General features: G+C 48.0%; 1 protein-coding gene across 4 annotated transcripts in view; it reads right to left on the minus strand.

Moving 5' to 3' along the window:
* The window catches only part of COL26A1 (collagen type XXVI alpha 1 chain), a 168696-nt gene extending 150185 nt beyond the window's left edge, over positions 1-18511 (minus strand). For 2 of the 4 annotated variants that reach the window (XM_057487287.1, XM_036904521.2), the window contains exon 1: positions 17724-18511. In XM_057487287.1, the coding sequence (XP_057343270.1) occupies positions 17724-17881 (158 nt within the window). In that variant the 5' untranslated portion in view covers positions 17882-18511. The remainder of the gene's footprint in view (positions 1-17723) is intronic. The other 2 variants (XM_036904520.2, XM_036904519.2) reach the window with 1 other exon arrangement.
* Between the last annotated feature and the right edge of the window lie 4578 nt (positions 18512-23089).

Here is a 23089-nt window from a genome sequence, read left to right on the forward strand (position 1 = left end):
AATCCCCACCAGGCCTCAGCACTTCCAGCAAAAAGGGAGTGACCCACACCCTCACATGCACTTGTGTGCAAGCAAACTCCTGAGACCCACTTTGTACTGGAACCCCCAGAGAGGCAAACAAGCTGTTGTTTTTCTTCACCATCTGCTCTGGGTCTGAGGATTGGGGCCCTCCCCTTTCCCCCTTTCCTTCCGCTGCCCTGTCCCCCGTGAGCCTTCTGTTACCATAGCCAGGCACTGCTGACCTCCACACAGAAGGCTTTCGTTAGCAGGTCAGGCCAGAGAGGCAGGGCAAAGGGCACAGGCCAAAGAGGAGGCCTAAGGAGGGGGAATGCTTGCCTGAGGGAGCCCTGAAACCACACAGGGAGGACAGATGGGCACAGAACTCTGAGGGTCTGTGGGAGGCCTGTGGGCAAGGACGCCTCCCCACATAGCCCAGTGGGCAGCACAGCCCTGCAGAGGGCCCTCAGCTTCCCATCTTCAGAGAAGTGGTTCCAGTCCCTGAGACCTCACTAGATATTTACACTGAGGCTGTCTCAAGGCATTTTCTGGAAAACATCCCCTTCTCTACCCACTCCCACTTCAAAGGGAGACGCCAAGACCCCTAAAGCTGGTGGCTTCTTTAAAGTGGCTTCCGGAAAGCTGGTCTGGTGGGAACAAAGCAGAGACACAGACCTCACTTCAGGACCCTTTGAAATTATAGGCCTGCTCTGGAGAAGGGGTAAGGTGGGTGCCTCAGTTTCTGGAAGGGACTGGGTCAGGCACTCAGTCATACATTCACTTATTTGTCCCTTGCTTTTGTCCCCAGTTGTTTGCACCTGTGACTAGCTGAGGTTTACAGCATCAGACAGTTTGGGTCTTTGCTCCCTATGGGCGTCTGACCTGCATGAGCACCTGGACCACGCAGCATTTGCCTCAGTCTACCCCACCGTAACTAGCATGCAGCAGGCCCACCTAGAGCACAGGAGTCTAAAATCCCTACACATAACCACAGTTGTCCCTACTGTGGGGTCTTTGGAGAAAGGCTCTGGTTTTCATCTTCCCAGGTGGTCACTCATCAGCCACTCAAGAGCCAAGGCCCTTGTCTTTGCTCAAAAAACCCTTCCCAGCTCAGCACAACTAATGACACTAGTAAAAAATATCAAATCAAAAATATTATTGAAGGCATGCCTAAGTTGGACAGAAAGACAAGGAATTTCTAAGAGGCCAGAAACTAACAGAAAGTGGGAATTCATATGGATAAGCTTGCATTTCAGGGCTTATGGATCCCTGGCAGTCTAGCCTGAGGAGCATGGGAAGTCAGGTGGGAGACCCTGATATAGAGTCCCAGGGCAGAGGCAGGCAGGGGAAATAAACAAATGTCTTGGTTCTGGGTAAAATTCTTAACCCCAAGCTTCATGCACACTCCACCTTTTCTCAGAAAGCTACTGGAGGATGTGTTCCATCACAATGCAAGGGTAAACCAAATAGAGTGGATATGAAATGCAGGAAAGAGGGGGGCCCCCACATGGGATAGAGGGTTAGAGCAAAGGAAATCCCCAGGATGTTGATGAAGAGCAATCCCGAGATTGTAGATTTCCACCTCTCCCTGTCTAGATCTCAGCAGATCAGAGGTCCAGAGGTTCAGGAAGTAACTGCTTCAAGAAAATGCCAGTAACAAAATATCTAGTGCATTATCAGGAGGAAATCTGTGCAGCTGGTCGGGGGAAGGAGAATTTGGAGAAAATTTAATAACCCCTCAGAAAATTAAGTGAACAAAAACAAGGAGGGTCAAAAATGTGGGCAAGAAAAGGAAAGACATAGTACTCTGTATGGCCCAGCTATCACTAGACATAGAAGGTAAGTCCTAAGTATTGAGCTAACTAGAACTGCAATATAAATAAAGTGTCTGGGGAAAATGAGGGCACAGGAAATGTGTGTGAAGGGGAAGTGGTGTATGGAAGACACTCCACTCTCATCTTTCATCACAGAAAGTTGATACCTAATGCCTAAAACAAAAAAAAATCAAGATGTAGCAATATAATTATGTTTTTTAGAGACATAGGGGCAAATACAAAAAAAAAACACCATGAAAATTTAAAAGAATTAGAATGGTTCTCTCTGGGGAGCAGAAAAGGGTGTGTGGATGCTAGAGGAATGTCATCTTTCATTTTAAGCCTTATAGAATAATTTGGCTCTTTAAATGTGTTAACTTCCACCAAAATTAAAAACTGAAATTAAAAATTTAAGTTTACTGCCCTGTGTGGATAAAGCTAGGTGCTTTAAAGGTTTTTCTTGTTTAACCTTCACCCCTAATTCTGAGGTAGAAATGATGGTTGGCCCCACTTTAGAGATGAGAAAATGAAGGCTTGGAGAAGAAATGGTTTCTCTAGACCATACAGCTGCAAGTTACTAGAGACAGGACTTAAACTATGAGCCAGACTCTTGGTCACCAGACAATACCACCCTCAGCAAATCCTCAGGCAAGATCTGCCCATGTGCTAAATTATGCCTCAGCCTCCACAGACCCTGAGAGAGGGTGGCAGTCAGTTGTGCTTACTGAGATAGTCTCAGGAAGCTCTTATGATTTGCCATTTTGCCATTTGTCAGGCTGTTCTCATCTCTCTGAAGGCTGGTGACACAACACAAGCCTCCTGACTTTATGCGGCTGCAAGGATTTGAGGGGCATTGCATCTGGTGGCCCATGTCACTCTGCTTCTTCCAGCCTCCAGAGGCTCCTCTAGGCTCCCAGGATGACCCACAGTTCCTCCCCGCAACAGGTCAGGTGAGCCCACACTCACCTCTATCCTTGCTTCCCACCTCTTGTTCCCAGAACCTAGGCCAGACCATGCCTGGCCCCCTCCCATCCCTTTGCTGGGCTGTCACTCACCCCCTGTTCTCAGCCTTCTCTTTGCCTGCCTCTTCTTCCTTGAGAGAGCCACCTCAAATGTCAACCCCTCGGGGAAGCCTCCTGGCTCTCCTGGAGACCCCATTGCTCCTGCCTCTGTTTCTTCATATCCTTTTGTCCAGACCTCCTGTGATAATTTCTCATTTATTCTCCTCTATCGGACTTTGAAGGCAGTGACTCTTTCTGAATCGTTCCTGTTCGCGCCGCAACTGACAGAGTCCCTGGTAAATCATGGGCACCTGGAATATCTATGGAATGAATGAAGACAGCTTCATTGAGGCTTCTGGGCAAATGTGTTCACAGAAAAGGCAGGACCCATAACTAAATGTACTGACCTTCCTCCTTAATATGTTCTTGTGATTTTAACTCTGCCAAATAATAAATAAATCAGATAACTAAATAAACAAGCAAGCACAGAACAAAGACCAAAAGGAAATATGCATCTAAGATATGGAATTATAGAGAAAGGATAGTCTTTTCAACACATGGTGCTGGGAAAACTGGATGTCCACATGCAAAACAATGAAGCTGAATGCTTACCTTACACCATACACAAAAATTAATTCAAAAGGGATCAAAGACCTAAATGTAAGTCCTAAAACAATAAATATCTTAGGGCAAAACATAGAAGAAAACATAGGACAAAAGCTTCATGACATTGGATGCGGCCATGACTTCTTAGGTATGACACCAAAAGCACAGGCACACAAAGAAAATATAGAGAAACTGGACTGCATCAAAATTTAGAACTTTTGTACAACAAAGGACACAATCAACAGGGAAAGGCAACCCACACAATGGGAGAAAAGCATACATCAGATGAAGGATTAATATCCAGAATATATAAAGAATACTTACAACTTAACAAGAGCAAAATAATATGACCTGATTTTAAAAATGGGCAAAGGACTCAATTAGACATTTCGCCAGAGATTGATATACAAACAGCCAATAAATACATGAAAAAAACATGCTCAACATTAATCACTGGAGAAATGCAAATCAAAATCACAGTGAGCACAGCCGCAGGGGGCCATCTGGTGAGAAAATGGGGAGCAGCAGAGGTGAGGCTTAGAACCTCCCCCCTCATGTTCTGAGAGAAATCTTCTGCATACATGGATGTTTTATTGCCCTTGTCTAGCTCGGATTAACACATAGTCTACAGGCACACACCTGATCATCTACATTTGCTCTCTTACAACACTAAACTCTGTTTTCTACCTTTATCTCGTATCTACCTACCACTTCAGCATTTTATTAAAAATAATAATAATAGAGAAATGTGGTATCCACATATAAATCAAGTTTAAAAATCAAATGAATATTCATATTTGAACTGACTGTTTATAGTTCATAATGCATGAACAAAACCGAAAGCTTCTGTGATGACTGCCCTTGCACTGTTCACCATGTAACTTATTCACTATGTAAGAATTTGTACTCCATGTAAGAATTTGTTTGTTATGCATCAGAAGATTGGAGACTGACGAAAATTAGGCTTGGGGTGGATTAATGATTGTGCATTGAGTATTGACCCCCCTATACAGAAATTTATTGTTGTTAACAACTATTTGATCAATAAATATGAGAGATGCCCTCACAAATATATATATATATATATATATATATATATATATATATGTGTATATAAACACACGTCCAATTGTAAAATAAATAAGTAACCGGGATGTAATGTATAGCATAAGGAATATAGTCAAAATATTGTAACAACTTGGTATGGTGATAGCTGGTACCTAGAATTATCATGTATATAAATGTTGAATCACTGTTGTACACCTGAAACTAATGTAATGTAATACTGTTGTCAACTACCCTTCAGTAATAAAATAAAATAAATAAAAAATCACAGTGAGATACCACTTCACACACATTCAGATGGCTGCTATTTAAAAAATCATAAAATAAAGAGTGTTAGTGAGGCTATGGAGAAATTGGAACACTTTTATACTGTTGGTGGGAATGTTAAATGGTGCAGCCACTATGAAAAACAGGTCAAAAACACTAAAACACAGAATTACCATCTTATCTAACAATTTCACTTCTAAGGCATATACCCTATATAAAAGAATTGAAAGCAGGGGCTCAAAGAGATATTTGCATACCCATATTCTTGGCAGCATTATTCACAACAGCCAGAAGGTGGAAGAAACCCAAGTGTCCACTGACAGATGAATGGATACACAAAATGTGGTACATACATACCATGGAATATTATTCAGCCTTAAAAATGGAGGAAATTCTGACACATGCCGTAACATGAACTAACCTTGGGGACACTGTGCTGAGTGAAATAAGCCAGTCACCAAAGAACAAATACTGTATGATTGCACTTACATGAGGTACTTAGAGTAGTCATATTCAAAGAGACAAAAAGTGGAATGGTGGGTATCAGGGACTGGGGCAGGAAGAAATTGAGCTAGTGTGTCTAATGGGTTTAGAGTTTCTATTTTGCAAGATGAAAGGGTCTAGAGATGGATGGTGGTGCTGGCTGCATAACAATGTGAATGTATTTAATTTCACACAATGTACACTTAAAAGTGGTTAAGATGGTAAATGTTATGTTCTGTGTACTTTACCACAATTAAAAGAATTAAAATTTTAAAACTTAAAAGAGGGAATTACAAATTTCTTTCCACTTTTCCCCATTTTCTAAATGATCCATAACAAATATAATCCAGGAAAAAAATTAACTTGTTTTTGGAGAAAATGTGTCAGGCTCCTTTCACCTAGACATCTGTGCTGGCCCCCGGATCCTGAGCCCCCACCACTCCCAGGCCTGCTGGGCTGAGGGCTTCCCTCAGCTTTCTCTACCTGACACCAACATTTGGTTTCCATTCCCAACTCTTCACATAATTCTTGGAGATCAGCTCCTGCCGGTTTCAGGTCCAGCGGAAAGAAAGCGGCCCTTGGGGGTGTCAGCTTGCATCCCGTGGGGGCGGATTTGGCTCAGCCAGCAGTGAGCTGTCTTGCCCAGAAGCCCCCGGGCCCCCCAGAGCCCATCCATCCTTCAGGCTACCCACCCACTGTCAGCAGGGCAGGTGAATTTCCTGGTGTGCAGTAACTCAAGCCCCTCTCCGCTCCCCACGGGCATGGCCAGGCTCTGTGATTAATCTCGGGTAGATCCTATGTCCGAAGCTGAGACAGTTGTCCCCACGTGCAGCTGCCCCAGGCCAGATGACTTCCAGCACTACCCCCTCCCTGCCAACAGCCAGGCAAAAAGCTGGGCTTTCCTGCCAGACCTCTTACACATGCAACTGCCTGTACTCTCACACTGCATGGGGTCCACTAGGCTCCCTGTCCACTCTCTGGTTCATTCCAGGTTAGAAGGCAGCTCCAGGCTCATGAGCTCCAGAGCGACTTGGACTTCTCAGCCTGAAAAGTAAACACAGCGGTGTCCCAAATGGTCCTGTTGCTGCTGAATCAATAAGGGATTGTTTTAGCCCACACTCTATGCTCAGCCCTGGGTTACCGGCCAATGGCAGACAAAGCCATCTCGGATGGGGCTTCCAACCCCAAGGGGCTTCTACCCCAGCTACAGTACAAGCGTGCGAAACAGGAAGAATGCAAGCCAGGACAGGACCAGAAGAAAGCTGCTCCGGGTGGACCCTCAGCCAGGTGCCCTTCAGGCCAGATTATAGCACGACTAACTCCAGGGGTCACCGTTCACACTGGATTCCAAGTGCACCACACAGTACTGTCCAAATGGCTCGTTCACTAACCCCCCAGGAACTGGCTACGATTAGTTCCATCTCACAGTTGTGTAAACTGATGCAAGTTAACAGTAACTTGCCCCCAGCCAGAGGAGGAGCCACTTTCTGACTTAAGGTTGCCTGACTCCACATTTCTGAGTATTATCTGTGCTTTTGGATCCACCCACTACAGACCAGCTTGGCTGAGCCTTTTATAAACTGACCTGCCCACATATCCACAGCGGGCAAATACCCTCCCAGCATGAACCTACTTAGCTCTATCACCTATTTTTGGCTCTATACTGCCAGTTGCCAGAGATAGAGGGATAACCAAGCAGACAATCCTGGACTCTCTAAAGCGTCCCTGCCAGGGTGTCCCAAGGTCCCAGGCTCTCACGACATTGGCCCTCTGTATTCCCTGGAACACAGCTGTGACTCAGTCCTACTGTTGCAGTGATTCCCCCACGAGACACCAAGCAGCCCACACAGCCAGCTCCAGCCCATATAAGGACAGCTTAGACCTGCACTAAAATACAGCTAGTGTCAGTGTAGAAAAGAGCATCATGCCCGTCTGAAATACTGTTCCCTCAGCCTCAGATGCTTTGGGCCACCTGAGCTTTTAGAGGAATACCGTCTACCTGGGACACTTGTGTGGGAGGACATAGATTGGTGTTCTCAGCTCTGCTAATCAAGATGGACCTTGGCTTTCATTTTAACTGCATTTCCCAGCATAGGACAAGCTGGGCAGGTGGAGAAAGGAAACTCACAAGCTCCCCATGCTCAGCTCAGGATTCAGACTCCTGCTCAAACAGATTCTGGCCTCTGCTGGGGAGAAAGACAGAGACCAGACAGGAGCTGGCAGCTCACGGTCTAGGTCCAGAGCTGTTCTCAGGAAGAAAAAGTTGTCGCTGATGGCGGGTGGGAGGGAACAATTTAGCCTCAAATCAGAATGACTGGCCCTACAAGGAGTCCTGAAACCACAGTCCTTTATGAGGCTCTTTATTTAATAAATGAGGGAAGGGAAGAAGGGGAAGTTGGGTGAATTCTGGGTCCTTTGACTCCAAAAAGTGTCCAATCATAAACCAAAAAGCAAGGTAAAGATAGCATTACCTTTTAACCACGTCCTGGACCCATACATGGTCTGCCTCTCTTTAGAGTGAACAAGGAGGGGGGGGCGGGGAAAGGGGCAGAAAGGATGAATCTGGGTGGGACCAAACCACTAACTACTTTCCAGGCCCCCTTTCTCTCTCCCCAGAGCCCTCTACCTCTGCCATCCATCGCAAGAAAGGTGAAGCATTACACAATGCCAACACACAAACACACTCACCCACGCACGCACGCACATGCACGCACGCACGCCACATTGGAAGTCTACAGGATTCTCTACTACAAAAACCCCAGAGAACCACCTGAAACACCATAAAAATATTTTCTGAAAAGCATAAAGGTAGCTGGCTATAAAGTCAACATGCCCCAAATCAACAGTTTCCCTATTTGCCAGGCATAAACATTTACAAATGCCAGGGAACAAAAAGAACTCATTCAAGATGGCAATAAAAACTATAAAATGCTTAAGGCTAAATTTAACAAGAGCTGGATACATGGAGCATTATACCTTGTTCCTAAAAACACACAATATTATAAACATTGAATTCTATTAATCCACTAAGTCAACACAGCCTAGATCAAAATCTCAATAGCATGTTTTATAGAACCAGAAAAAAAGATGATTCTAAAATTCACCTCTCCCCAAAAATGTATAAGAACAGCTAAGAATATTTTGATAAAGACAAACAGCGAAGGAAAAATTGCTCTATCAGCTAACAAAACATACAATAAAGATGTAGTAATTAAAATAGTGTGGTTTTGGCACCAGATTGGGCTGAGTTCAGAAAAAGAGTTCAGTATAGAGAAAAATTTAGTATATGATAAATGTAGCATTTCAAATTTGTGGGGGGAAAGATGGATTATTCAAGAGAAGTATGAGGGGAGGTTTGGGAAAAAACTAAACTGAAATCCCTACCTCACAGCCTACATTAAAAACTTGGGTGGGAAGGCCAACCTTTCATCATGACTCTTCATGAACCTGAGTTTTAGCAGGCTTTTCTGCTCGAAGTCACTTTCCATCCTAATACTGTTTCAAATCTAGAATCAATCCAATATTCCAAGGCCCCAAAAGCCTGGTGTATCTTTCCCTTCTCATTTCTGTTGGTGTGGCCAGCTAATAGTCCCCAAAAATGTCCTCATCCTAATCCCTGGAACCTGTAAATATGTTATCTTACATGGTAAGAGGGACTCTGCAGGTGTGATTGAATTAAGGATCTTGAAGTGGGGAGATGATCCTGGATTATCCAGGTGGGCCCAACCTAATCACAGGGTCTTTATAAGATGGGGGCAGGAGGATCAGAGTCAGAGAGGGAGAAGATGTTGGAAAAGAAGTTTGGAGGATGCCCTGTAAAGATGGAGGAAGGAGCTCTAAGTCAAGGAATGCCAGCAACCTCTAGAAGCTGAAAAAAGCAAGGACATGGATTGTCCCCTGGAGACTCTAGAAAGACCAGTCCTGCAAATATCTTTCAACCCAATGAGACCGATTTCAGACCTCTGAGCTAGAAAACTGTAAGAGAATAAATTTGTGTTGTTTTAAGACATGAGGTTTATGTTTACTTGTTACAGCAGCAATAGGAAACTAATACAGCTTGCAAAGCAGTTAGTCCTTTCCTGGATACTTTCGATGATTCAGGCCCTCTGCAAGAACCTAGAGATATAGCCCCGAACAAGACAGATGGGATCCCTGCCCTCAGAGAACTTAACAGTCTCAGTGTAGACAACCATAAACTATCAATCAATAAATTATAGGACTGATTTACAGTTATCATGAGCTTCAAGAACAAGCTTTGAAGGCATTTAACAAAGGGGCCTGAACTTCCCTTCAGGGACAGCCAAAGGTTCCCTGAAGATGTGACGCTTTAAGCTGATCTCTGAGCTTTGAGCAGGAGTTAGCTAGGCCAAGAGAAAGCAAAGACTGATCAAGGCAGCACAAAGGTCCTGAGGCAGGAAGAAGCTTGAGGTTAAAGGCAGCCAGTGCTGAGTAAAGTACCCAGAGTGACAGACGCAGGCTATGCAGGTGGAGCTGGAGCTCCTTGTGGGTCCCTAATGGTCTCTGTCATCTACTCAGCTGCTTCTCCAGGAAAGAACACGTAATCAGAGCTCTTGCATGAAGCGTTTTGAAGCCTGAGCTAATTGTCATCATCAGCTATGGGGTAAAAGAAAGAGCCTAGCAAACCCTACAGAGGTCCAGGGTCCCACCACCCCAGAAATGGTGGGTGCTGGGCAGGCTAAGACCTCTCAGAACTGGAGAATCAGCCTTGTGGCCAAATCAATCACAGAGATGCAGGAAGAGGAAAGTGCTGATTCCCTAGATAAGTCCTTCCAGGGGAGCAGGAATGACAAAAATGTCAGATGCCAGAGGCAACTGGCCAGGGCATGCAGACAGCCGGAGCCAAAGCAGAAGGAAACTGCCATCTTCCCAAGGGAGACTTGGGTGTGCGGATGTGCAGGAGGCCCTGGCGCCTCCAGGGGCAAAAGGGCCAGGAAGAGGGTTGCAGAGCCTTTCACAAAGGCTCCAAGCAGCAAAGGCTCTCAGTCAAGCTTCCTGAGGGCTAGGAACTGGGGAGCATCTCCAAAAATGCCACACGGTCCCTGCCCTTCCATAACAAGGAGGGGGTGGGGACCAGATATTTGGAAACAGAGCCATAAAATGTTTGGGTTAACAAACTGCAGCCAGTCAGGGTTCAAAATCTTACACACACACACATATACACACAGAGCAAGTGTCTGGTCTCCCACAAATGTCCGCATCCCCAATTCTTGTTCAGAGTGGTGGAGGTGGGGCAGCAGCACTGCAAGGCGGTCCCTCGTCCAGTGACCAGGAAGGCACTGAGTAAAAATTAGTCTGCATGTTTAGCAAACACATTTCCACATTTGATCTCAGCCCAATCCTATTAGTTTCATGTTACTTGTGAGGCCCAGAGTCAAGAGAGGGAAATGCTGGTTTGACTCTGGGTCCCCCAGCGAGTCTTGACAGGCCTGCTGCGTGAGACCAGCCAGAAGAAGGCCTTGCCCTGAGGAGTGGGGCCACACAGGGCCACATTCCCTGGGGGTGCAAAGCCCATCATTTCTCCTCAGTCTCTGCCTTCCCCATGGGCATCTGAGGGCCTCCAAGCCCTCCAACCTGCTCCCCAATTGCGTCCAAGGGGCAACCCTCTGTGCTCATTCCCCTGGTAACTGAGGTTCAGCAGAGCCTTGAAAACCTGAGCAGAGTCCTAAGGGATTTAGAAAAAAATGACAGGACCCTCACCCCTGTATTTCTCCAACTGCTCTACAGTAACAGGAGGGCAACCACAAGGTGAGGTTGGAAATGATCATGGCGACACAGCTCAGGACCAGCTCCCAAAAGTCAAAGGGCGCTGTCAACTACTCAGGCGTTTAACCTTGACCCTCTAGGCCAGCTTGCTGTTTGGAACGCCATCCAAACAAAATGCTCCCCAGGAAAGGATTCAATGGCCTCAGAAGTCTGTGAAACTCTCCATTTCCCAAGCTTCGCAGGGCCCATCAGCACACTACCCGGGCTAGGAAAGCCTTTATCGTTTAACAAGGCTGCAGAGAGTGTTTACAAGATATCGTTTTCAGCTCTTTATTAATACTAACTCTTTTAAGCCCCAGCACAACCTGATGAAGTAAATACTATGATCGGCTCCATTTTACAGGTGGGAAGACTGGGCACAAAGAGGTCAGGTGACTCAATCAGGGCCGCCTAGAGCAGGGAGTTAGACCGGGCAGCCTGGCTGCAGAGCCTGCTCTTCACACCCTCCCTCTGTATTCAGGAAACTCCAAGCTTGGCCCACAAGCACTTCCTAAGCTGTTTCTGGTAACTCCCATTAACACCCGACAGAACAAGCTCCGGAAATGGGAAACATGGCCGTGGGCAGCGGTAGCTGGCAAGGGTCAGCAGTCGGCTCTGACCTTTCTGTAGATCCCTGTGGAGGCAGCCGGGAGGGGGGCACACAGAGGCGCAAGGGGTGGGAGCCCCATCTCTCACCCCAAGTGTCACAGAATCAGCCTGGACTGGGTGCAGCTCCTCTCCAGGTGGTCTCATTCAAGCCACCAAAGAAACATCTAGACCCTGGTTTCTGGGAGGCAAGAAGAGGAAGACCAGGCAAGAAAGGCTGGGGACCCCCAACTTCTCAGACAGGACAGGGTGCCGTGTATCTACTTCCACAGGATCGGATGCAGGATTCCCAAAAATCCTCCCACAGTTAGTTATTGTTACCCTATTCCCCTGCCCGAGGCAGAGTTGGTCGGGGTCCAGCTCACACATTCTTCGAGCAGCAATGAAGTGTCAGACCAGTTCAAGCCAAGAGAAGCCTGGAGTCGTGTTCTTATTGCCATAGGAATTGTTTCTCTGGGAATGGATTTTAAAACAACAGACAAGCTTGGGCTGGAGGAATGGTGGTACAGGAGGAGAGCAAGCTGAAGGAGATTCAGAAAACCCTGGGGCCTGAGGACAAGGCCTCCCCTGATGTCTACATCGAGGCCATTCTATGTGATTTTTCAGGAGAAGTCCCTCTTTTCCACCCATTCCTACTTCAAACAGAGAAGTGGGTAGCCTCTGTGGCTCATCTAATTGTGGCTTCCAGAGCTGGCCCCATGGAGACAAAGTGCAGAAAGGTTCTCACTCCATAAACCCACAGACCTGTGTGGCATCAGCCACAGCCTCAGTTTCCCAGAGGACAGAGGTCAAGACTTCTGTTCATTCATCCACTCAACAAGCAGTCCCCGAATACCTGATTTGTGCAAGCTGAAGGCTACATGCTAAAATTCAGCTACAAACACCCCTGGCGGAAAAATACCAGTATTTTATAAAAATTCAAGCTGCTCGAACACCATGCTTTGCTACCTTGCCAAAGCCGAGGAAACACGGCAGAGTCTTTGTGATGTTCTGGGGAGAAAGCAGCCAGAGGCGTCCCCTGAGCACCACGGAGGGCCAGGAGCCCCAGCGTGCATCCTGTCCCTGCCTAGCCTTGGCCACCCAGGGCCAGGTGCTATCCACTCTGCCAGCTCCCCAGACTCTAAGCACCATGCCCACCAGCAAAGCTAACAGAGGCCCCACTATGACCAGGCCTAGACGCAAATCCCAAGCTCCTTAGGGTGGAAGAAAAGGGGCTTCACACTCAGGCTCCAAAGGCCTGGCTGCCTGTCGCCTGCCTGCAGCCATTCTGAACTTCAGACGTATCAATCATCCATGTCAGGCACCTTACACGGCTCTTCTGTCCACCAAAATGTCCTCCTGGTCCCTGCTGGGGACACTTGCTCATCCTGCAAGACTCACCCCAAGCATTACCCCTCTGGGAAGCCCTCAGCGTGTAGCCTGGATTCACCAGGCCAGTGTTTCCCAATCAGGAGGTCTGAACACCACCCTAACAAAAGGCTCCCCAGGAAAGCATTCTGTGGTTTGGTATGTTTGTGAAACACCCCATCCTCACCACCTCTCCAAGTCACGTCAGCACACTAGCTGGTCAAAAGCCCGAATAGGGTTTTAAGTGTTCTAAGCACTTGATTAACTCATTTAAGCAAAGAATAAACTTATAAAGTATATACTGTGATCATTCCCATTTTACGTAGGCAAAAACTGAGGCACAAAGATGCCCAAACTCCCTTAGACAAGTCATTGCCAGATTAGAGAGTGAACAAGTAAGAGAAACAGTTCCCTCTGCAGGGAAGGAAAATGGGAAGTGAGTTCTCAGTGCAGGAAAATAAAACTGATCACAGATACAGGAGGTGCTGAGAGCCGCCCATAGAGGTGGAGGAGCCCAGAGGCCATCGCGAAAACCTCCTGGAGGAAGGGCCTTTGTGGCTGCCCCATAAGACAATGAAATCAAGGTACAGGGGAGGCGCTAGGAGCAAGGAGGGGACATGCCAAGCACCTCAACTCAGCTGAAGCAAAAAAGAGACTTCAAAGTCTGAGAGTCTGCAGGGACAGGGCAGGAACAGGGCACCAAGTGAGGTGAAGAGACCCCTGCTCTCCCCCAGGGCATATTGGGGTCTCCCACTGCTGGTCTTAACCCAGAGGAACTGTGAAATCAGTTTTCGGTGTCTGGGAAGAGCCCTCCTTCCAGCTTGCAGACAGACAGCTGCCTTCTCACTGCGTCTTCACTTGGCAAAGAGGCAGGCAGGGCGGGGTGGGTGAGTGAGCACTCTGGTCTCTTCCTCTTCTTCTAAGAACAGTAATCCCATCATGAGGACCCCAACCTCATTGACCTCATCTAAGCCTTCCAAAGGCCCCAGCTCCAAATACCATCACACTGGGGACAAGGCTTCAACATATGGATCTAGGGGGGACACAAACATAGCACCTCCTGATATGATAAGATAAACGGGGCCAACTGCGAACCATTCCTGCCCACCTCCCAAAAAGAGACCTTAAATCAAATCAAACCTTTACTTCTAAGCTCCAACACAGAAGAGAGACAGGGGGTAGAGAATCAAATTAATTACACCACTTGGGTGCGATCAGCCACATCTAGAACATAGGCATACAGGACAACTAGCCTTCTTTAACAAGTCAATGTCTTGGAGAAAATAGTATCCATGTAAAGGGGAGAGGACTCTTTTAAACACAAGAGGCTAAAGAGACACAACCACCAATAAGTGGACTATATTTTGATACAGATTTGAATCAACTAACAATAAAGAAACACTTTTTGGGCAGTTGGAGACACCTGAATGTGGATTGGATTTTAGATCCAATGACTAAGTAATACAAATAATAAAGGTAAGGAATGATTGTAAGTTTGTTAGATGAGATGCAATAGGGCATGGTGATAAGGAATATTACAAGGGAAACGAACATGCATCCGGGATTAGCTGTAAAATGCTCTGCACATTAGCTGTAAAATGCTCCACACACACACAAAGAGAATGTGTGTGTGGTGGGGGCACAGGGGACAGGGGAAATAGTGTGGCAAAAAGTAACAGTGGGCAAAGCCCAGAGAGGGCACAGACTGCACACTCTTACTCTACTTGTGTGCAAGCTAGACAACATCAATGGAAAAGTTTTTACACACAATATTTTTAAATATGCTCCAACTCAAAGTGTTCAACTTGAGAGAGATGTCCCCTGCCCCACAAACCCACTGTCTTGAAATACTCTTTCCCTTCGCTGCTGAAATCCAGGCAGGTCCCACATCTTAGTCAAAATACTGCTGCTCCAAGAGTTAATGCAAAAGCTTTATCTTTAATCCAAATTAAAGCTTCTCCCTCCTCTGGTTGAGAGATGCACCAAACAGTTGGGGGGCAGGGCCCCTTTTCTGGTTCTTGCTCCTCAGTCCCTGACCATGTGCTGCTCTTTCAGTCCCTTTAGGGTTTTATAGAGAGGTGAGAAGGACACATAAGAGTGACCCCTAATAAACATCTGTGGGAGGAGGGAGGAAGTCCCTGAGATTTGCGTACTACAAAGAGTTTCACAAATGCATTACCCTTCCTGCGGGAGAATTGAAGGACTCGGGTGGGGAGCTGGGGGCTCCATCCTTAGGGCAGCCCTTCAGGTCAATCAATGCTGCATTTCCCTCCAGCTTTTATTTGGCACCTGAACAGCTCTTTGGCTGGCAAAAATCATTAGTGGTCCATAGGCAGGGCTGCAAGACTGTACTGGACACAGCTCTGAGGAACTGGGGTCCTCTTTTTTTTTTTTGCCAAAATAGCTTAAACAGAGGGGTTCACCCTGGGATTCTGATGGAGGTGACCAGAGCAGAGCATCCCTGATCAAGATGCCCCCATCACACATCAGACCCAGACACCCAGCCCAGGAGGGTTGGTGCATGCACAAGCGCACACATACACACACACACACACACACACAGAACACAAACTGTATTCAAATATCAGACACCAACAGAAGCGATACCATGAAGTAAAGGAAGACTATTTGTCAAGGAACAGCTCTGTCTCTTTGCCTATCAGCTGAGATCAAGCCACTGGAAAGAAACACACACATGGAACCAAAGCAGAGGCCAAAGCTGTGAAGGGGCACTGTGCCAAATGCTGTCCCCAAGCCCTCTGCTTCTGGAGCTCTTGAATTTCAAGGACATGAGCCACCTGTGACTGATAGCTCACAAGACACATTAATGTGAGACGCCAGGCCAGCTCCAGCCTGCAATGCCCACTCAGGGCTGTGCAAGGATGGGCTCAGTTACTGTCTGGAGCATCAGTTACCAGCATCTGGAATGTGCTCCCAGCCTCCTTAATACCTCCTAGTATCCTATTTGGGAATCCATTTTCCACAAATTCATCCAGATCCTTCCTGAACCTAATTATACCTTCTCCCTGCTCCCATCCTGGTGGAAAGAGTTGTGGAAGATTACCACAATTGTGTGGGCCTCTTTTTATTTATGTTAAAATGATCCCTTCCAAGTTTCTGCAAAGGTCCCCGAGTCCCAGCCCACCAAATGCCAGAACCTCTGTCCCTGTTCACTCACTCCCATCATGGACTTCACCTCTGCAAGCATATTCCAGGCTGCGGGAGGCTCTTTGTTTTCCTTCCCACACTTTTTAATTACACAAATAGTACATGACTATACGCTCCTTGTAAAAACAAAGCACAGGCAGACAGTGGAAGAAAATGGAAGTCCTCTGCCCCTCTGCCAGTTGTCTCCATATAGGTAACTATGGAGAATGGCTGCCTACAGACTTTTTTCTGGACATTTAAATACCTAGATATAGATCAGAATTTTCTTTTTCATAAATGAGATCATGCTATACAGATCAGTCTGCAACTTGAAAAGCTTATTTTTTAGACTATTCTCACATGGAAGTGTGCAGAGGCCACACTACTATGGGTGTCCAGTGAATAGTACTTAGAGAAGCCTGGGCTAAGTATTTCCAAACAAAATGAGGGAAACAAAATTGCATGCAAAGTTTTCTAGAAGCACTTTTTTGCTTTTCTGGGTCTGGCCTGCTCCAGCCATTAAATGTACGTTCTGCCCAACACAAGACAACCTTGAGTCCTGGCTATAAGACACTGCCAGAATTCATCTTGGTAGCCCTGGGAGGACTGGTAAATATCCAGGATATGCACTGGTACCTCTGTCTTAAGCAGAGTGGTGCTGCAGAAAGATCTGGAGAAAGGTTAGTCCCTGAGGGACCACCAAACCTGGGGACCTCTCTCTGGGTCTGTGTCCTGGGTTAAAGGAAACACAATGCCCTAAGAGCTAACTAACCCTGGAGTGGCTTTAGGATCAAAAGAGATGCAAGTTACAAGTGCAGGTTGTGTGTTCTAGGGGGTTCTTAGAGCTGTGAGTTTGGTTATTATTAAATAGGGAAAAGCTACGCTCGAGCAAGTTGCGCAAACAAGGCGTTTGGCAACTTTTACTTGCGTGCTCCGCGTTTTCTGGGGAATTCAACCTCGGGGTGAGGAGATACGGCCCTTACCTTCCCCGGGGCGGCCAGCGCGCCACCTGCCGGAGGAGAGGGAGGCGGCCTGTGCGTCCCTGCACCGCGGGCACCCGAGGTCCCGCTCCTTCCAGGACGCTACTGCGGATCCATCCCTTCGGAGCTGGGTCAACGTCCCCAGGTGTCTGGGAAGCCACGGCCACGGCTCCCCCGCGGCCCAAGCCCCAAAGTCTGGACGGAATCGTCCCTCCGGTGTCCCTAGTCAGCCGGCAGGAGAGTCAGGGGCACCCGGACACACCGCGCGGCAACCCGGGAACCTGCTCCCCAACACAAGGCCGCCGCCGCGCAGGTGAGCTTGGCGGAGCCACGTGAGCCTGTAAACGTCCAGGGACTGAGCCACCGAGCCCCAGAGAGCCAGGAGCCCCCCTCCGCGCGCCCCCGCCGCAGGTTTCAGCCACCCCACTGGGAGCCGGGAGTCGAAGGGGTGAGGGTGGGATAGCACAGAAAGGAAGAGGGCGGGCGGGCGCGGCCAGAGACCACCGCAGTTCCGACCCCGCTCCCCCAGCCCCCGAGCGCCCGGTGCCCCAGCCCTGTATCCCGTGCCTCCAGACTCCAGCCCCCGCCGCCCCGATAGCAGCCCTCAGCTCCCAGCGCCCCCGAGCCCCGCTGCCCTTCGTACTCACCGGCGGCTCCCGTAGCCGCTTCCGGGGGAGCCGGCGCCGGGCTCGGGGTAGCCGTGCTGCGGCAGCGCTGCGGCCGGGAAGGGGTAGAGGAAGCCGGTGGCTAGCGCCGACCCGCAGAGGCAGCAGCACGCCCAGGGCAGGAGCAGAGCCAGCTTCATCTTGCGCGGCCGCCCGCGGGGATCCGGGGTCCAGGGCGGGAGCGCACCGGCGGCCGGACCGAACTCGCCGCCCCGCCGAGAGCAGAGCGAGCGAGCCGGCTAGCTAGCACAGCCGGGGTCCGAGCTGGAAGTGCCTGGGGGCGCACACGCCTCTCCACGGCCGCCTTTTCAAATTCAGCGAGGTGGGCTCTGCGCCGTCAAAGGGGGCGTGAGGCTCTTTCATTAACCCTCAGCGGCCCGGGGCCAAGGAGACGGCAATAGCCTCAGAGCTGGGGGTCCCGAGACCCGTGTGTTCCCCAGAGCCAAACCTTGCGCCCGAGTCCCGGCACACACCCCTATTAGAACCTTCCCAGCCAAAACCTCTGGGGATCCTCAAACGCTCATGCAACACCCACTCTGAGCCTTGCATTTTCACCTGGGCAAAGCTGTTTAATCCCAACACGGCCCTCTCTATTGGCGGTACCATCCCAGCTGTCAGGAATGGAAACTGGCGCCCAAAAAAGTGAAGCTCCCTGTCCAGGGCCCTTTGGATCAAACCGTTGCACACCCAGTCTTCCCCAGAATCTTCTCCTGTTCACATCCAGTCCCTACCTTGCCAGCTGTCTCTCCAAGGTAAGAAGTAGCTGGAATGAGAGAAGCACTGGATTTGGAGTTAGTTGTCTCTAGAATCACAGATCTATGAAGCATCTGATCTGGACAGGAGCTGGAGGAAAATGGAATACAACCCCACTTTTTAGGGATGGAAAAGCTGAGTCCCAGATCACATGTGGCCCACTGCCCTTCTGGCCCCAATTGGCCTTTCCTGGGCTGCAAGATCCCCCCAGAGTTGTACCCCTCACAGGGGCCAGGTGGGACCTGAAACCCCACCTGGGCCGCACTCTCCAGGTTGGGAGTGTTTTTCTAATTCTCCCGAAAGCATCAGTGGGGCTGGCAGAGGTCCTGAGGCTGGCTCTGGCCCTGCTAACAGTGAGGAGCTCCTAGTCTGTGAAATGCCTGTAGGTCTGGAGAGAAGCCATCAAACGTGGAAGCGCTTAATGGGCTGCAACTCATTTTGTAAAAGGATTGTGGAATTGCTGCTGGAGGAAGACAGGAAGATGCTGTTGAACAGGCGGCAGAAAGGCCCACTCTGCTTCACCCCTCTTGTTTACATACCCCAACGTGTATTCATATGTACATACCCCATCTTGAGTACACATCCCAAAATGTCATATCCAACCATTTTCACCCTCTCCCCAAACTATCCATCCTTATCTACTCAGTTCCCCCAAATCCTGCCAAAGCCTTTTTAATGGAACTTCCCCACTTCTCAAGTCCTGAGTCTCTGTCTAGGACTTAAGATGAATCTCAGCGCGCACAACCCCCTAATGGGAAATATAACTTGGCCCTGGAGCCACGTCCTTCATCTTGCCCTCCATCCCTCACTCAAGACCTAAAAGATTTGGAGAATTTGGGTTATCAGGGGATTTTTCAGTGCCTCCCCCAAAAGGAATCTGAACTGTACTCCTTGGGCAGTTGGCCAACACCTAATAAATGATGAGGTCATTCCCCCCACCCCAGGAATTTGTAAGCATTCTGTCTTCCTCCTTCCCCTCCTTTACTTGCATAATGAGATCTTAAAGACCAGAAAAATTCCACGTTGCTGTAAATTGGCTTTATGCTAAAGGCATTACAATAAAGGAACAAGAATTTAGTTTTTATCTTAAACGAATTTTCCCAGTGCCACAAGCTGCACCCAAACTAGCGGGACCAAGAAGGAATGACGCTACTCCATGTACCACAGGATTGTTTTAGGATGAAAAGCTTTAGGAAAAGAATGAATACCTCCCAGAAATATCAGGACTAAGGCAGTTGTCCGAGTTTGGTCCCCTTTCTCACATCTAGGACAATGAGTTCATTCCGGCCCCGTGAACGTGTACTAGGAAACTTGTGTGTCCAGCACTGTGCTGGGTACAGTGAAGGCTGTTAGAGAAGCAAACAGCATGGTTTCATCCTCGATGTTCCTTCACTATTTAGGAAGGCATTAAAATGGCCTTTGTTCCTTCAGGAGGCAGCCAGCACTAGACAAGTGTTCTGTAAACAAGAGGTGTTTCCATGTAGATGACAAGGAACAAAAGAAACAAAGATGCATAAAATCAAGAAAAGAAATGTGTTATCACCCGTACCACCCAGCCCCAGATGTCCAGGGTCCGCTCCTACCTCCCCCACTGACTTGGCTGGGGACCTAGAGTAAACCCCTCCCCTCTCTGGTCCTCCCTAGCATCTTCATTTGTAAAATGAACAGTGGAGTGGATTGGCTTGTCTCTGAAGACCTTGCCAGTTCTGGCCTTCACTTTTCCCCTCATCCTCCACTCCCATCTCCAAGGCAGCTGTGGCTATTCCCAACCTTATTAGGCTGTCACTCTTGTAGGTAAGATTTTCAGCTGCAGCATGCCCCAGAGGGGCTATGGGAGCCAAGGAAAACAGCAAAGGATTCTGTGGCATCCCACGCTAACCTTCCCACGGGGAACACCAGTTAGTAGAGCCCAACTCCAACAAGTACCAGCTGTGTGACCTTGGACAAGTTACCTACCCTCCCTGAGCATCCTCATCTGTAAAATCCAAAGAATAATAGCATCTAAAGTGTGGGTTTACTAAAAGAATTCAATGAATTATCCATATAAAGTACTTGGAATGGTGTGCCTGACACATTATAATGCTCAAGGAACATTATTATTATTTGCAAGGCTTTGGTGAGGGATAAAATTGAAGACCACCACCCTTCTCAAACCCTCAGGGTGGGGCTGGGAAGTAAGTTCATACCTGGGAGTGCTTGGAGCTTTCTCAGATGAAAAACCCTAGTGTGACCTTGGTATTTTGTTACTCCATGACGAATAGTTTAAAACAACTCTATTTTAAAACAAATACAGGAATATTATTAAGTAGAATGTACAAATTGCATTGTTTTTCAAGATAAAACATACTTGCGGTGGGCAGCAAACGTGGGAAATTGAGCAGCCTTGAAATATGGGGCAGGGCGGGGCATTTGGGAGGTCCAGTGCATCTTCAAACACTGGCCTCCCAGTTTGGCCACTGATTAGTGTTCCATACAAGGGCTCATCTCTGTATTTCAAACCTCTACCTGCAGCCTCCCCAAGTACACGTTAGTTAAAACTTCAGGAGAGGCAGAAACCACTGTTTGCCAAGAGCCCAAGAAATCGAGCGTGAGGCTTGCAGTGGGAGTGCTGCCTCCTTCCTCCTCTTCTCCTAGGTGACCTTTGGCCATCACATAACTCCAGACCTTTGCTAAAACGGAAACTGGACAAATAAGGATCAGCAGGGCTGCACTAGCCCTTAGCTCTTCAAGTGCTCCCCAGAGCTCTGATATGGACAGGCAGGGGTTCTCATAATCCCCACTTTCCAGACAAGGAGATGAGAGACGTGATTTGTCCAGGATCCTGTGCGCTCCCCACTCTGTGAGTTCAAAAGCACCTTAGAAACAGGGTTGTTTGTACCAAAAGGGATCAGGTTTCTTGGTGGAAGGAGACAACCCCCACCCCACACCAGAGAAGTGGGCTCCTCCACAACTGTGTTTCCAGGCTTTTCTGATAAGAAAATATCAGTCAGCATCCTTTTTAGCAGACAAAAAGCAGATCTTCCCTTCTGCTGAAGTCAGCAGAGAGCCACTGAGCAGAGAAGTAAATACTCATCAAGCTGAAGCCAAGGTAAATATTGACCTTCTGGCATGACAAATCTTCCTGTTAATCTAAAACAGAAATCTCCCCCTCCCCGCAACTGCCCTATAGGACAGGGATTCTGCAATTCTCCCAGAAGTTCCGGGAGGCAATGTAGGAACCCAATGGTTTTCGTCCTGATTTCTCTAGCAGCCAGTGTTCTCAGCTGTTCGAGATCCCAGGACAGAAATGGGCTGGAGTTGACTCAAGGTAGCAAGATGGTCACAATTTGGGCTTGTTTTGCTCCAAGCTTTCTGTGTTAGGCTAGGGCAAAATAGGAGCAGAACATGAATATTTTGGAAGATGCAGACCCTGAGTTTTCATCTCTACCTGGACACCCTCAAAATTCCCCCAGGACCTATAAGAGGGAATGCTTCTTTGCTCAGCATACCTACAAATATAAGGCTGGCTACCTGGTTCCCAGACATCATCAGTGAAGTAGATGTTCAGAAAATAGCAAATTACACGATTACCGCAATAGCCCATGATCTGAAACAAATGGTTGGAAGGGAAAAAAAAAAAGCATTGGAAGCAAAACCTAAAAAAACATGAAAAGATAGGGAATCTGCCTAGTCACCATCACTGAAAGCCCAACTCAAACGAGGTGATAAGGAGTTGCTCGCTTAATGTAGCCACAGCTGAACAAATGCTTCCCAAGGGACTTAATGAGATCACTTGGTAGTAAATGAAGAAACAGGATATTCGTCCGTTCAGCTATAGCAGAATAGCATAGACTGGGCAGGCAGAGGGACTTACAAACAATAGAAACTTATTTCTCACAGTTTCAGAGGCTGGAAGAAGTCTGAGATCACAGTGCCAGCAGATCTGGTGTCAGGTGAGGGCCCCTCCTGGTTCACAGATGGCTGTCTTCTCGCTGTGTCGTCCAATGGTGGAAGGGGTGAGGGAGCTCTCTGGGGCCTCTAATCCCATGCAGGAGGGCTCTACCCTCATGACCTGAGCACCTCCCAAAGACCCCACCTCCTAATGCCATCACCTTGCAAGTTAGGGTGCAATGTATGAATCTGGGGACACACACATTCAGTCCATTGCAACGGACTGTAACTCTGGGGGGAAAATACGTTCCCAGCCTGGGGCAAACAACCTTTGAAACCAAAATCAGTCAAAATGAGAAATAAAGTGGGAGAAACCCGTTTATTGCTTAAAAGCAGTTGCCTACTTTTGCTCGCCATGTCTCTCTCAACCCAGCTGTGAAAAAGGCCCCATTAGACCTCTCGTGTCCAGATACGCCCTCACTTCCCACCCACCTTGTAATCACCTATTTATATGAAGATGGGCTACTTCTCTCCACCCCTTGAAAACACCTACTGATATGGAGATGCACTAAGGCCAGGTGAGAGATTCTGGAAATTCTGCAATTTACCCACAAGGACTGAAATCATAAAATAAAGCAGAGGGAAGCATTGGTCTTACAAGCATTAGCCTGGCAGAAGCATGAAGATGGTAGAGGGTTTAGACACAATGAATCCAAGTCATGCTG

The sequence above is a fragment of the Manis pentadactyla genome, chromosome 10, assembly GCF_030020395.1.
Source record: "Manis pentadactyla isolate mManPen7 chromosome 10, mManPen7.hap1, whole genome shotgun sequence".
Classification (NCBI taxonomy): Eukaryota; Metazoa; Chordata; class Mammalia; order Pholidota; family Manidae; genus Manis; species Manis pentadactyla.